Source organism: Elephas maximus, chromosome 16, assembly GCF_024166365.1.
Source record: "Elephas maximus indicus isolate mEleMax1 chromosome 16, mEleMax1 primary haplotype, whole genome shotgun sequence".
Taxonomy (NCBI): domain Eukaryota; kingdom Metazoa; phylum Chordata; class Mammalia; order Proboscidea; family Elephantidae; genus Elephas; species Elephas maximus.
Window position 1 is genome coordinate 76,388,149 of NC_064834.1, and position 15,318 is coordinate 76,403,466.

The 15,318-nt window shown below is 46.7% G+C and overlaps 1 protein-coding gene across 5 annotated transcripts in view; it reads right to left on the reverse strand.

The window, feature by feature from the left end:
* Nucleotides 1-15,318, reverse strand: part of C16H10orf90 (chromosome 16 C10orf90 homolog) — a 223,035-nt gene that overhangs the window by 17,244 nt on the left and 190,473 nt on the right. For 4 of the 5 annotated variants that reach the window (XM_049855212.1, XM_049855216.1, XM_049855215.1 and 1 more), the window contains 3 exons: nucleotides 6,384-6,677; nucleotides 3,014-3,198; nucleotides 575-752 (listed from right to left, as the gene is read on the reverse strand). In XM_049855212.1, the coding sequence (XP_049711169.1) occupies nucleotides 575-752; nucleotides 3,014-3,198; nucleotides 6,384-6,677 (657 nt within the window). The remainder of the gene's footprint in view (nucleotides 1-574; nucleotides 753-3,013; nucleotides 3,199-6,383; nucleotides 6,678-15,318) is intronic. The other variant, XM_049855214.1, reaches the window with a different exon arrangement.

The following is a 15,318-nucleotide window of genomic DNA, read 5'->3' on the forward strand; positions in this document are numbered from 1 at the left end:
TTATAAGCTCTAGGAAAACAGGACAGAGGTCACTCTTGCTCACTATGGTATCTCCATCTCCTCGCACGGTGCCTGGCCAGAGAAGGTTCCAGATAACCACTTCCCCAGTGAGCGAATGAGCAGCTCCTCCTTCACAGGGTCAGCTTGACGTGGCCTAACAGAACTCTAATGGCTGGCCATCCCTCCCCCGAGCACACAGCAGGAGAGGAGTGTCAAGGTGACAAATGTTGACATAGACGAGCTGGAGTCAACCTCTTGCCCTGAGGTTGGTTTTGAAATCTTTAAAGGGCAAAGGGGATCTCTTGCAAATATCCATTAGGAGCCAAGAATTTGAACTTGCTACCCTGGCTGCTGCAGTTGTGTGGCTCCTTTCCCAGATGTAATGGCAAATTCTTGTCCCAAGTTGTTTCTACAGAATTCAATGCCCATATGTTGTCTCTCAAATCGGGTCGGCTCCCAGAGCAGGCTTTGTGGCGCTGAGCCTTGGCCACTCAGAGCTAGCACGAGCCCTCACGTAGAGGCTAGCCCTGAGGGTCGCTGTCCTGTCCACCCTCCCGAGCCCCCTGCAGCTTACCGCTAAGAGGATGGGGGACGGTGAACTGTTTCTTGTTGGCGCGGATGGGTAGGAGGCTCTGCTTCTGCCCCAGGTTTTCGCCCCGCTGAGCCTTTCTCTGCTGTACCATCTGTTCCAGCTTTTTCAGCCGCTCTTGCGAGCGAGAAATGAACTGCGGTTTATGGACTTCTAGTGCTTCCTAAGTGGAACAAGGGAAATATTTTAAGAGAAGTGACGCGGAAAGGCAAGATATCTGTCTGATTTGGCCAAGAAGCCAATCAAAAGTGCAGCACTTAGAAGACCAAAAAGCCACAGTGCCAAAACCAAAAAACCTGTACGATTCCGGCTCACAGTGACCCTGTAGGACAGAGGAGAACTGCTCCATAGGGCCTCCAAGACAATCCTTATGGAAGCAGACTGCCACATCTTTCTCCTGAGGAGCAGCTGGTGGATGTGAACCTCTGACCTTTCGATTAACAGCTGAGTGCTTAACCACTGCGCGATCACGACTCCTTACATGCCAAAGCAGGTGACAATTTTCTGCCCCAACCTCAGGCAATGGTTGTAGCAGACATGCTGGTTCCCAGGTCCTGGCGGTTGGTCCTGGCAGCACAAAGGCCTGTGCTGCTGTGGTGGACTCGGAGCCAGCACCAAGGCTAGGAGCGTGGAGGCTCATTCTTCTAACCTGTCATTTCTAGCAGACCAAATCTGGGGCCCCTAATTCCATATTCCAAAGAGACCTGGGTGGGGAGGAAGGATGGTGTCACAGATGGCTTGTTTCTGCTAGGGGTTGGCAGGCTGAGGGGGCACAGTCACAGGTCCCCCTCCCACAGCAGGAGACGGGCCCTTCAGGAGAGGCAGAGGGCACGCTAACAGGAAAACCTTCTCCTGCTGGGTGGAAAGAGTTTGCAGCATGGTCTCCACCTATGCAAAACACCTCTGCAGGTGCCAGAGTAAGTCAACTTTCCCCACGTTTCCCCCTCTACCTCATTCTCCTTGCACCCCTCCCCTCCACTCCAAGCAGGAAGCTGGCGGCCACTCAGGTCAACTGAGAAAGAAGAGCCTTCTCTTCCTGCAGCTCTGCTCTGTGCTGGACACTGGGCTGGGCACTTTATGTTTACACACTGTCTCATGGAAGCCTCACATCTACTCTGGAAGGCAGATGTCTTTATCCCCATTTGATAGATGTGAAAACTGAGGCCCCTCGTAGTTTGGTGATTACCCAAGGCCAGAGGGTGTGACTGGAACCAAAGTGTGGAGCCTGATGCTTTTCCACAGTCCCTTCCCATTGTCGTGACTTGCCATTCCTTGAATGCCTCTGCCCACCCCGTCCCCCCGCCTGGGCTCTAATCCCATGTCCCGGGAAGCCTGTGGGTGCCCACATGCAGCCTGAGCATCAAGGTGCTTTGTGGGGCCCAGGGTGCCTTGTATGTGAGTTACTCAGGCTGCTGCCCTCTGTGCCGGACTGTGAGCCCTCCCAGGCATTCCCAGCTCTGCACAGCGGACATGCGCAGCCCTGGCCACCGGACACGTGCTGCAGTCACCGTGCTCCTCTGGCCCCCCCAGCCTCTGGGGGCTCAGCACTCCCAGGACGAGGGGTGGCCTGAGCATTTCTATGTCACACATGCATCTCTCACAGCTCCAGGAAAGGAGTTCTCGCGGCCTCTAGCCTCATGCTCCCAGCCACCAGGGCAGGAGGCTCCCAGCCACCAGGGCAGGTACAAGTCACTGGGTTGTGCTGAAGCTTTCCAAGAGAGTCCCAGAGCTAGAGATAGCCCTTGGTGATGGCCGGCTGCTGGCTCAGCCGCTCACCCGAGGAGCCCTGGAAAGAGCTTTACAATATGTCACGGGCCTTCCTGGAAGGTGTGGATGGCTCTGCAACGCACTGTTAGCCGGGGCTCGCTCTGAGCTGGTTTGCCCTGCTAATTTTTCTCATTCTATATATGTATATATATTTTTTGTCTGAACTTTAAAAAATGTGTATATATCACTTCTACAATCAGGAAAAGACTCCAAACAAAAGCTTCTGTTGTCTTGATGTTACAGACAGGTGACTCTGGATGACCTCCTTCGCTCTCAAGGCCCAGTGTCCTCTTCTACAAGGCGGGGTTCAGAGCGCTCTTGCCTCATGGGGTGGGTACCTGTGCCGGGGCCTGCACAGTGTCTGGGCACCAGCAAGCCCTCCCCGGTGCAAACTGTGCAAGCTGTAATTGCAACCGTCATTGTCACTGTTGATGTGACTTGATCCTTGTCCAAACGCAGTGAAGTAGGAGTCACTATCCCCTTATTCACATGGTGAAGTGGAGGTCCAGGAGGGTTAGAGAACCTGCCCAGAGCCACACTGCGCTGCGAGGTGGAGCGGTCTCCAGCCTCAGGAGTGCACGTGAGGCTGCATGTCTACTGACTCCTGGGGACACCTCCCCTGGCAGGGGGTCAAACTGAGACGGCAGAAGAGCCTACCTGCAAGGTCAGGTTGCTGGCAGGTGTCTGCTGAGGCTGGGAGCAGTCTTCTGACAGGCCTGGGGTGTCTGGGTCCTTTGGGGAAGCTTTCTCTGGGGGAGCTGGCGAGGGCTGGAGTACGGTCACGTCCTCGCTCTTCTTGCATTCCTTTATTTTTACAACCAAGTCACAGCACGTGTAGTCTCCTAGGAGAGCAGATTGAGAATTCCATTTAGAGGGTACCATTAGAGGAAACCCTGGTGGTGTAGTGGTTAAGTGCTGTGACTGCTAACCAAAGGGTCGGCAGTTTGAATTCGCCAGGGGCTCCTTGGAAACTCTATGGGACAGTTCTACTGTGTCCTATAGGGTCAGTATGAGTCGGAATCGACTCGACGGCACTGGATTTGAGTTTTGGTTTGAGTAGACACAAAAGACAATTTTGAAAATAGGAACGCCAGTGGGTTATTAATGGGCCTCATTAAGCCAATGAGATTGTGCCTAATCACAGGCCCTCTCAGCTGCCCTGGTCGCGGGGAGGCACGTTCACACTCAGCCAGGCTTTGTGACTAATTGATTACACCAGTTAGGTGTCCCCTCTGCTTCTGGTGTCTAAAGTGCCTGTGCCTGCAAGGAAAAGAAACCCTTCTCTTCTGTGAGTCATGTTAAGTGTATCCTGTACAGTTAGTACAGTTCAGTTGCTCAGGGACAATGTATTACTCTTACGGTGGCTGCACTGGTGGTGGACGAAGGAGGAGTTGTATTCAATTATTTATCCCCCCCCCCTTTTTTTTTTTTAATTTGAAGGGGACAACCACTGTGGCTTTACTTAGTAATTGGAATTATTTCTCTCGACGCTGTCTTGGCCTCGTCCTGGGTCCATTTTTGACGTTCTTTTGTGGAAACAGTGAATGAGTTGGTTTGGTATCACCCTAGGCAGGGCAGCCTGGGGTGACCTCAGGTCTCTCTCCAAGAGTTGGGGGAGTTGAGGGTGAGGGATTAATAAGTACTCATTGATCACTTATTGACCCCAGGAAGAATCCCAGTGCAATGCACATTCTATCAGCCCCCCAGGCCACCCTCTCTGCGCCTTCCCCACCTCCAGCCACGGCCTCACAACCACTCCCAGTTCTGAAACCCAAGAGGGTCATTCTCACCCTCCCCCTCGGGGTCCTCCACTCAGTGACCTCCCTCCACCAGGCTGGGTCCAAATCTTCCAGGAGGCTTCCCTCACCTTCCTAGGGTGGGACTGGCCCCTGTTTCTTTGGGGAACTGCAGGGAACACACTCCACACACTGCGGCACCATCAGTTACTGGGTAGAGCTGAGGTGATGATATTTTCAGCCCACATGCCTGTGACTCCCTCAATGGCTGGGCCACATCGTGTTCATCTGTATCTCTACACAGAGCCGGGATGGTGTCCAAAAGGATTGGGGTCTACCTCCAGGAGCCAGTTCCATTGGGAGTGGAGAGGTGGCCATGGGAGGCTTACCTGCCACAGGACGTGTGCCTCTATCTGAACCTCCTGGCTCCCCTCTGGCTTGGACCACTGTCCTATCTCTCTCAACATCCATCAAGAGCTCCCTACTACCCACAAGTCCAAACAGACCAGGCTTTTCCTGTCTGGTTCATGGTGGACATTCCCCCTCCGCTGTCACTGTTGTTCTCCACCAACACCACACTACTTGTAGGTTCTCAGATCATTCTTTCATCTTCTAATCATTTGTTCTTCTTCCTTCTCCTGGAAAATTCTCTCCCTAGATTTTCCTGACGCCTCCTGCCCAGGCCTAACCAGACACAATCTCCCACCACCCAACCCCTTCAGCCAGAGTTAATGATGCCTTCGCCATACTGTTTCCATTTCTCTTGGGAAACAAGTTGGTTTACATCTTCTCCACCATCCACCCTGTCAAGAGGCCCTACAACCCAAGGGCCAGTCCTAACACCCCTCCTACAAAGGCCTGTCAGTTATGTGTTAGAAATTACTGCCGAGGTCCTGCCTCCCTAGTGACTGTCTGTACTCACCCGGCTCCTCTTCATCTTTTGCTGGGTCTCTCCTCCCCAGCCATGAGATCCTCCATCTGTCCTCTACCATGTTCATAAGACACTTCCAAATCTAAGTATGCCTCCTTCCCTCCAAGGGCTTGGCCCTACCTACTGTCCAAACTCCTACCTACAGTCTAAACTCGCTTAGTGGGCTGCTAAGGACCGTCCCTACCTGACTGACCCATGCAGTTACGCAGACTCTCTTGCAGCCCCTCCCTCTGTGCTTTGCCCTGCCAGGCCTGCATTTCCCCAAATCAGCCATGCTCTTTCATCAGCCCCAGCTTGGTACACGTCTTTCCTGTAGCCTGCGATGCTCTTCTCCCCCTGCTCTAATTCTTGAACTTCGAATCAAGGTTCAAGTTCCTGCTCAAAATCATTCCCTGGGGGTCTCTGGCCAGCCCCTCCTCAGAGCCTCAGGGGGTACCCTCTGCTTCCCAAGAGTCCATCACACAGATGCAGGTTATGAGGCCGACAGTTTACTGGACTGGGAGAGCCTGGAGGGCAGAGACAAGCACAGTACCTGGCATCCAGTAGGTGCTTAATAAATGCTAATTTAATGGACTAATGAACGAAGAGCTAGGAATAACATGGCCTCAGAGGAGAATTATTTTTCTTTATCAATTACCACATCATTTTATCATTTACAACTCAAAAAACACTCTGGCACCTTTCTTTCTGCCCTTTGCTCTCTGAGAAAATATTTTTAAAAATGGGAAATCCAAATTTCCCCACTGACTTACGTGGCTCAGACCATTGTTTCTATATCTTACTCCTTGGTTCTTTCGTGCATTCATGGTCACTGTGCCCTTTAGTAATGATCAGCAGGTTGGCCTCGAGAGAGGTGGCGGCTGGTTCCCTCCTCTGTAACCAGATGCTGAGAAGAGGATCCACCTCATGGGCCGTGTGGGGTAAAGTGAGCGCATCGGCCAAGTGTCTGGTACCTGGCAGGGCCCTAGACCCCTCCGCCATTACCACTGCTAGCCAGGTTAGGGGATTACAGGTAACTTGGGGGACTTAATGTTTTCAGAGCAACAACACTAGGGTCTCTAACCTTCCTTGGCTGAGTCTAGGGTCTTATCTCCACTGGGGGTGGCCTCTTTGTAAGCCTCAGGTTGGAAGGCTGCGGATCCCTGACCCACACAGGGCTGGGTTCTTGGTGCTAGGGAAGTAGACACACCACCATTTACGCCTTGCTGGGCCCCCTTCCCCCTCCGCCCTCGTGGCTGGAGAAGGGGCAGCCTCCTATGGCAAGCCTGTGTGAAGCAGGCCCCAGGGAAAGACACCGCACCATGTTCCATGTGAATATCACAGAAGGCATCATTTCAGCCCTGCCTCCCTCGCTCCTTACCTTTGGGGAGCTCCTCTCTCTTTATCTGAGCACCTCTGTCGTCCTGTGGAGGTGTGCACACATCTTCTAGGGGGCAGAGAAACCCAGCCAGAAGTGCTCTGGGGCCTGGGAAGCTCTGATGTTGACTCTCTGTGGGCGCAGAGAGGTTGCTAGACTGACAGTTCCCTTTTGGAGGGCTATCCCCATGCGGAAGGAAATCTTTAACAGGCTTCCGTTCCACTGGGGGAGCAGACAAAGTCTTACGTGGTTCTCCTTGTTGCTTCTTGCTGCTTCCAGAAAATACTTTTGTTTCTACTAAAAATAAAATGAGAGTTGTGCTCAAAATATCTGCCGAGTCCCAAATCTAACACACTGACTTCTACCACCCACATGAGCTAGGCTGAATGGCAATGCAATGCCAGGTGTCACTAGGGAGGTCGGTGGCCAATGTCCCAGATTGTCTCATAGCCTTTAGTATGCTATCATCGCTCCTGCTAAGGCCCGGGAATTTCAGTTAGGAACTCCACTGATACAACCTGTTCTCAGTTATTCGACTTTTAAAGAGATGGTGCTCACTGGTGTCTGTTTTTTCTGCAGTAGGTGATGGAATGTGTGGTTTAGCACATAGACTCTGAGACCAGACTACCTGGGTTCAAATTTTACGTCTGCCTCTTACAAGCTGTCTGACCTCATCTGTAAAATTGAGGTCAAAATGTATTCTACTCACAAGGATAAAGGGATAATTCACTCAGAGTGTTCAGTACAGTGTCATACATAGTAATAAGCATTTATTAAATGCTAGGTATTGTTATTGCAGAAACATTTTGGGAGAGAAACCATGATGCCAAGAAATGCACTATGGCAAGTACAGATAACTCCCTGGGCCACTGTGTCTACCTCTGATAAAGCAAGGTCTCTGAAGAGATGTGTGCTGGGTGTGTTGCTTGTTGCCGCACTGTTATATCAAAAGCCTGGCAACTACCTACTGCTCATTGGTAGGCAACTAGTTAAGTCAGTTACGCCCATGCTTTGCAGCAGCTGAAAGGAATGAGGCAGGTGGCCTCGTATAGATGCGGGATAATCTCCAACATGCATCATTAAGTGAACGAAGCAAAAATCAGGACAGGGAGTCAGGCCCACTTCCTCAGGAAATGCTCGTGCGTGCAGACTGTCTCTGGAAGGGTCTGGAAGTGGTTGGAAACAGTGCTGCCTCGGGAGAGGGCAATGCAAGACCAGGAGCTGGGAGTGGCAGAAGTTCTCTTTTCAAGTTCACCTTTTTCATCGATTTTTTTTTTTTTTTACTTTTGGAATACTCTCTAAATTTGAACAGGAGTTTTTTTCTGTTGTTGTTTACTAAGGCAGTGGCTCTCCTCCAGGTGTCATTTCTTCCCCCCACTCCCAATGTGCTGATTCCATCTGAGGGAATAGGCCCCGGTGGGAGGTCTCAGGGAGTCAGCCACTGCTGTCAGCAGGAATACGGCAGAACCTTGTGTGCTAGGGCAGGAAAACCATGCGGGGGACCATTGGAGTAGCAAAGGTTCTTCAAAGAGGACCGCTCTGTTTTCTCACATGTCTTATGCATAAAAGGAGTGGACCCCACGATTGCCTGGCACGGATTGTGAAGGTGACCTTTCTTAACACTGTCTCAGGTATCTGTATTTCAGATGCCCTGGGTCCCCAACCAGTGAGAAGAGGCTAACATGGGGGAGGCGGGGCAGAGCAGAGGAAGAACACAGACCCTGGGGCCATAGGGTCCCCTCTCTGTAAGATCTTGGACAAGTGACTCAGTCTTGACGGATATCAGTTTTCTGACTTACCAAGGGGTAAAAACCCCATTTTCCCCATAAATGAAAAAAACAAAATGTAGGTAAAACAACTATTGGGTCCCAGTGTTCAGTACATAGGAGTTACTCAAAAAAAAAAAAAAAAAAGGCAGTTTTTATTCCCCCCGTCAGTTAGAAAGAACATATGTCCACCTATCGTAAAGTTGGGCTTTGTTAATTGGTACAGAAAAGTCTTTTTTTGTTTCAAAATAGTCAATTCTGTTTAAGTATAAAATATTACAGGCAGAATAAGTCCTAAAATAATTATTTCTTTCTATCTTGCTTCCTTTAATTAGGAACTCCTAAAGAATAAAAAACCAAATTGACTATCAGCAATGCAGTCCCAATCTTCTAGATAATATATAATTCATCTCAGTGTTAGGTTCTTAGACTAAAGTATTAACTAAAGCAGACCAGTTCAACATAGACTGTGTGTTTGGCTGCGGAGAAGCTCCAAGTCTCAAACTTCTGACCAACTTGATCTTGTAAGTGTTGTCCATAATAAAGCCACCAAGTGTCTGCTGATCCTCTTCTCTCCATCTACACTTGCTCCATTGGTGAACTCATTCATTCCCATGAATCGCAGCTCCCAAATTCATAGCTTCAGCACAGAGCTCCCTCCCAACATCCAGATTGGTATATTCCACTCCCTGGTCTACACAATTACACTTACATTTCTCATAGCGGTCTCCTACTCAACATGTCCAAAACCAAACTCCTGATCCTCCCCCTCAAACCTGTTGTACCAGCAGCCTTTCCTGTTTCAGTGATAATTCCACCCTTCCAGTTCCTTAATCCTTTCCAGGTATTAATCCCTTTCAGGGACCAATCCCTGGAGAAGGACATCATGCTTAGTACAGTATCATTGAAAAAGAGGAAGACCCTCAAAGAGAATAATTGACATAGTGGCTGCAACAATGGGCTCAAGCATAACAACAACTCTGAGGATGGTGCAGGACTGGGCAGAGTTCTGTTCTGTTATATACAGGGTGGCTATGAGTCAGAACTGACTCGATGGCATGTAACTACAACAGTTGCTTAGGTCAAAATATTTGGAGTCCTCCTTGATTCCTCTTTTACTTTCATACTCCATGTCCATTCTCTTAGTAATGTTGTTGGCTCTACCTTCAAAGTATTTTCAGAACCCAGCAATTGCTCACTGCCTACGCTGTTAATACTGTGGTCTAAGGCCCACCATCTCCCATCTAGATTATTTTTCCCAATAGGTCTACTCCCTACTTCTCCCCTTGCCTTCCTCACCTCCCAGTCTACTCTCAATTCATCCAGAGTGGCCCTTTTAAAAAACAAGTCAGATCCTGTCCCCCCTCTGCTCAAACCCTGCAGTGCCTCCAGCTCACTCATAGTCAAAGCCAAAGCCCACACAATGGCCCACAAGGTCCTACATGATCTGGAGGTCCATTCTCTCTCTGACTCTCTCCTGATAGCCTGCCTGGATCCTCTCCAGCCACAGGGCTCCTTGGTGCTCCTCCAACACTAAGCACACATCTGCCTTAGGGCCTTTGCACTGACTATTCTCTCAGTTTGGAACGTTCTTCACCCAGCTACCTCTTTGCAAACTCTATCCATCACCTCTCCTTAGCACAGATCTCTCCTCTGTAACAAGGTCTATCCTGGCTGTGTAGTATTAAATTAGTGAATATTTCGTTATTATTTAATTACACCATCACATAGTTAATTAAGTTTGATAAAGAACTCCCCCAGCCCACCAGCAATCCAGCTTGCCCACCCCACCTGACTTATTTTCTCCATAGGATTGTTACCTTCTAGCATCCTCTCACTGGACTGTCAGCTCCATGAGGACAGGGATCTTTGTGTTGTTCACTGAAGCACCAAGCACAGTGCCTGCACATGGGAGACACTGACCAAGGACATGCTCTGACTGGATGAATGTGAAAATGTATAAGGCTCCCTGAGGGAGCCATGTGGGACATGGGTCCTCCATTGCAGCCCTCTGGCCCCGTAGCCTGGATGTGGCCACAGACCCTGCTGTGGCGGGGAGAGGGGGGCCGTCTGCATGTATTTGCTAACCAGCAGGCCAGAGTCACTTGGGAGGAAGGACTGGAGCAGTAACAGCAGGCGCTCAATAAGTGCACCGCTTCTGCAGCAAGCGTGGCTTAGTGTTTTCCTTTCAAAGGAAAGAGAAGGCCTCAGATTTCCTCCAAATGCAATACACGGGAGATGAAATAAAAGAATGTAGAGTTAGCTTTGGGCCATTGAGACACAATCAAGAGAAAAACAAAGAACCAGCCATTCACGTGGAAAAGGCTGATGAGAATTTGCTCTGCTCCTTGACTGATTCCGGCTTCATCCTTTGGCTGTGGGTTAAAGCTTTATTTCCTCTTGTGGAAATAGGTCCTCATTTGGTAACTTTGCATCCCGTCTCAGCTAGACTTCTGTTTAAAATCAACCAATAATTGTTCCAGCATATTTCTGCTAACTTTCTATACAGCAACGTTGCAGCTAGGAAAGTGGTGGGAAAAAGCGGGGGGCGGGGGGGGGGCACAGGCAGCAAATGGGATAAACAGCTCCCACCAGAGAGGAGAAGCCTGTCTCAGCACAGCTCTACCCACGAGGTCCTGAAGGCCATCTACACAGTAGCAGCAGAGCTGGCATCATTAGGAAGACAAGAAATGGGGGAGCCAAGGGGAACGGCCAACTGAAAGCCAGACGGCCAGGATGAGGGGGTGTCTAAAGGAAGCCCACAATGAGTGAGTCCCTTCCTCCCAGGAAACCAGGCTTCCTGCAAACACCAGCCCTTTGCAGCCAGTAAACAGGTTTCTTCTGCTGTCCACGCCAACAGTTAGAATCTTTTCTCCATAAAGAAGTAGACCTTGGGGTGGGGGAGGGGGGAGGTGACAGCTGAGAAACGTGACTATAGTTGATCTGTGAAAACAGCCCTTCCTTTTGGAACCCAGAGCAGAGGGTCAGGAGGGGAGAACTGGTTCGAAGATGTCAATATGGTGTTGGGACACAGATACGCTGGCCCAGTGATCAGAAGCACTTTGTGTATTCAGAAAAAAAAAAAAGCCAAAGCGCAGTCTACTCATTGTTCTGTTAGGGTCAGATTCCCAGATAACTGTGGGAACTGCTAGTGCAACTCTCATTTACAGTGACGCTTATATAGCCAGTTGATGCTAAGTAGGAATACATGTATTTCTCCCTTCCCTTCTCCCTGGAGAATGTCAAGAAAGAACACTAGATAACTAGCCAGAGCTGTTTTTCCTATTATGTCATAATCCTAGAGGTCTTCAGACTGATGAACCGAAGCCTCAAAACACATAAAAATTATTTGGAAGGCAGAAATAAAACACACACACACACTTATACACACACATTTTCACACATACACACATATGCGCCCTACTATTTCCTAATAACAGGATTGCCCTGACTACGCTTCAAGTGAGAATCAGAGGGCACAAATTCCAATTATTAGATCACATCTTTGTACCTATACTCAGGAAATATACCAGTTTCAGAAAAAGACAGATTAAGTGCACAAAAAAATAAGTCAGGCCGTTTAAACAATATAATCAATAGTGTGGATCTTACACAGCTGCAGAGGTGGATTGCCCAGTAAACAAAGTAAACATGGGCTTACTTGTGCTTACTTACTAATCTGTAATGAAAGATTAGTAAGTAAGCGCAAGTAAGCCTGTGCTTACCTTACGTACGGGGTCATCGATCCTTGTCAGGGATTGTAAATTTGAAAAGAGGCTTTCATTCTGTAGGAAGGTGTTGTGGGTTTGGGAGAGAGACAGATACCAGCCATACCTAGAAGCAGAATCTTTGATGTGGTAAAAAAAAAAAAAAAAAGTGAAATTGTTCACTCCAGATTAGTAGGTAAGCACAAGTAAGTTCATGCTTACCTTGCTTATTGGGTAATCCAACACTGTCGATCTGTATGAGACAATATAACTTGATAATAGAGAATACACATTTTTCTCAAGAGCATTAGGTGACCTTATATTAGGTCACTAAGAAACGATCAGCAATTAACATAAAGTAGACATATTACAAACAACACTCTCTGATGACAATGCAATAAAACCAGGAATTACTAATGAAAGCCCAAAACATCAGACCCTTCCCCTGGAAATGGAAAACAAAACAAAACAAAAAACTATTACAGAATTCTTGGGTAGATGGGTAAATACAAGGTAAAATTATAGAACTAAACAAATGATGACAAGGAAAACACTACTTGTCTTAATCTATGGGCTTTATTTGAATTTGTGATCAGAGGAAAACCCACTACACTGAACATTTGTATCAATAAGAATGAAAAAAAAATTAAATTCTTAGCTTCAAAAATACTTGAAAAAGCACAGCAGAGTAATCTGATAGAGAGAAGAAAAAACAAAATAAAGACAAAGGCAAAAATGAATAAAGAGATACTTTAGACCTAATTAATATACCTAAATCTTTTTTTTAAATGAAAACTTATCAAAATATAGAAGCCATTATCTAACTTGATCAAGAAAAAATGGAGGAAGAACATATATACAAAATAGGGAGTAAGGGAGAAACAACCATTGAAACAGAAAACCAAAAACTAAACCCTTTGCCCTCAGGTCAATTCCATCTCAAAGTGACCCTATACGACACAGTAGAACTGCCCTATAGAGTTTCAAGGGGCAGCTGGTGGATTCCAACTGCCAACCTTTCAGCTAGCAGCTGAGCTCTTAACCACTGTAGCACCAGTGCTCTACTGAAACAGAAGATATTTCAAAAACCAGAGAAGACTTCTTCATAGAAAAAAAAAAAAAATTTTTTTTTTCATAGATCTCTATGCAAATAAGGAGCCCTAGTGACACAGTAGTTAAGAGCTATGGCTGCTAACCAAAAAGATTGGGACCTCGAATCCACCCGCCACTCCTTGGAAACCCTATGGAGCAGTTCTACTCTGTCCTATAAGGTCACTATGAGTTACAACCTACTCAACGGCACCTAACAACAGCAACAACGTGCAAATAAATTTGAAAACCTGGATGAAATGGATAATTTCCTAGGGAAATATGTATTACCTAAATTGATCCCATTTTTTTTTAGCTAGTTAGAACCCCACTTTTCATAGAAGAAAAAGTTATTAACTACCCCAGAAAAGCACCATACCCAAATGATTCCACAGGTGACTCCTACCAAAACTTCAAAAACCAGATAGTCTATAAATGCTGTATAAATTATTCCACAGCACTGAAAAGAAAAACTTTTGTGTGTGTGTGCTTTAGATGAAGCTCTACAGAGCAAATTAGTTTCTCATTAAATGATTAATACACGTATTGTTTTGTGACATTGGTTACAAAACAATACGACAACACCCTCCTCTTCTTGACCTTAAGTTCCCCATTCCCAGCTTTCCTGTCCCCTCCTGCCTTCTCGTCTTGCCCCTGGGCTGGTGCGCCCATTTAGTCTTGTTTTGTTTTATGGGCCTGTCTAATCTTTGGCTGAAGGGTGAACCTAAGGAGTGACTTCAGTACTGAGTTAAAAGCATGTCCGGTGGGCCATGCTCTCAGAGTTCCTCCAGGCTCTGTCAGACCAGTAAGTCTGGTCTTTTTTTGTGAATTAGAATTTTGTTCTACACTTTTCTCCAGCTCCGTCCAGGACCCTCTATTGTGATCTTTGTCAGAGCAGTGCCTCCTCCAGGGACCGGTCCCTCCTGATAACATGCCCAAAGTATGTGAGACAAAGTCTCACCGTCATCGCTTCTAAGGAACATTTTGGCTGTACTTCATCCAAGACAGGTTTGTTCGTTCTTCTGACAGTCCATGGTGTATTCAATGTTCTTCACCAAAACCATAATTCAAAGGTGTCAATTCCTCTTTGGTCTTCCATATTCATTGTCCAACTTTTACACGCATATGAGGTGATTGAAAACAACATGGCTCGAGTCAGGTGCACCTTAGTCCTTAAAGTGACATCTTTGCTTTTTAACATATTAAAGAGGTCTTTGCAGCAGATTTGCCCAATGTAATACTTCATTTGATTTCATGATTGCTGCTTCTATGGGCGTTGATTATGGATCCAAGTAAAATGAAATCCTTGACAACAACAATATTTTCTCTGTTTATCATGATGTTGCTCATTGGTCCAGTTGGGAGGATTTTTGTTTTCTTTATATTGAGGTACAATCCATACTGAAGACTGTAGTCTTTGATCTTCATCAGTAAGTGCTTCAAGTCCTCTTCACTTTCAGCAAGTAAGCCTGTGTTATCTACACATTGCAGGTTTTTAATGAGTATTCCTCTAACCCTGATGCCACGTTCCTCTTCATATAATTCACCTTATGATGAAGGGATACTCCCATTCTCTGCAATGTTATCCATAATTTGTTACAATCCACACAGTTGAATGTCTTTCCCTAGTCAATAAAATACAGGTAAACATCCTTCTGGTAATCTCTGTTTTCAGCCAGGATCCATTTGACATCAGCAATGATATCCCTCACTCCACGTCCCCTTCTGAATCCAATTTGAATTTCTGGCAGTTCCCTATCAATATATTGTTGCAACTGCTATTGAATGATCTTCAGCAAAAATTTTCTTATGTGTGATGTTAATGATATTGTTCAATAATTTCCACATTCTGTTGGATTACCTTTCTTGGGAATGAGTACAAATATGGATCTCTTCCAGTTGGTTGTCCAAGTAGCTGTCTTCCAAATTTCCTAGCTTCAAAAATATTTGAAAAGGAACAGCAGAGTAATCCAATGGAGAGAACAAAGAAGAACCCAAAACATTAGGCAAATAATACATGACAACCAAATGGGATTTATCCCAGAAATATAAGGTTAGTTTAATATTAGAAAATCCATTTAGCATCCACCATATATTAATAGATTTAAGGGGAAAAAATTATATCAGTATCTCCATAGGTGCTAAAAAGCCTTGAGCAGAAATCAAAACTGAACACACATTTATGATAGAAAACATTAAAAAAAAAAAAAAACAGGAATAGACAGTTCTCAACAGGAGTTTACATGTATCTCCATCCTAACACTAGTGTCTTATTTAATGGGGAAACACTAGAACTATTTCCATGAAGACCGGGAACAAGGCAAGGATACCCACTATATCTGCAACTGTTCTACATTATAAAAGAAGTATCAATTA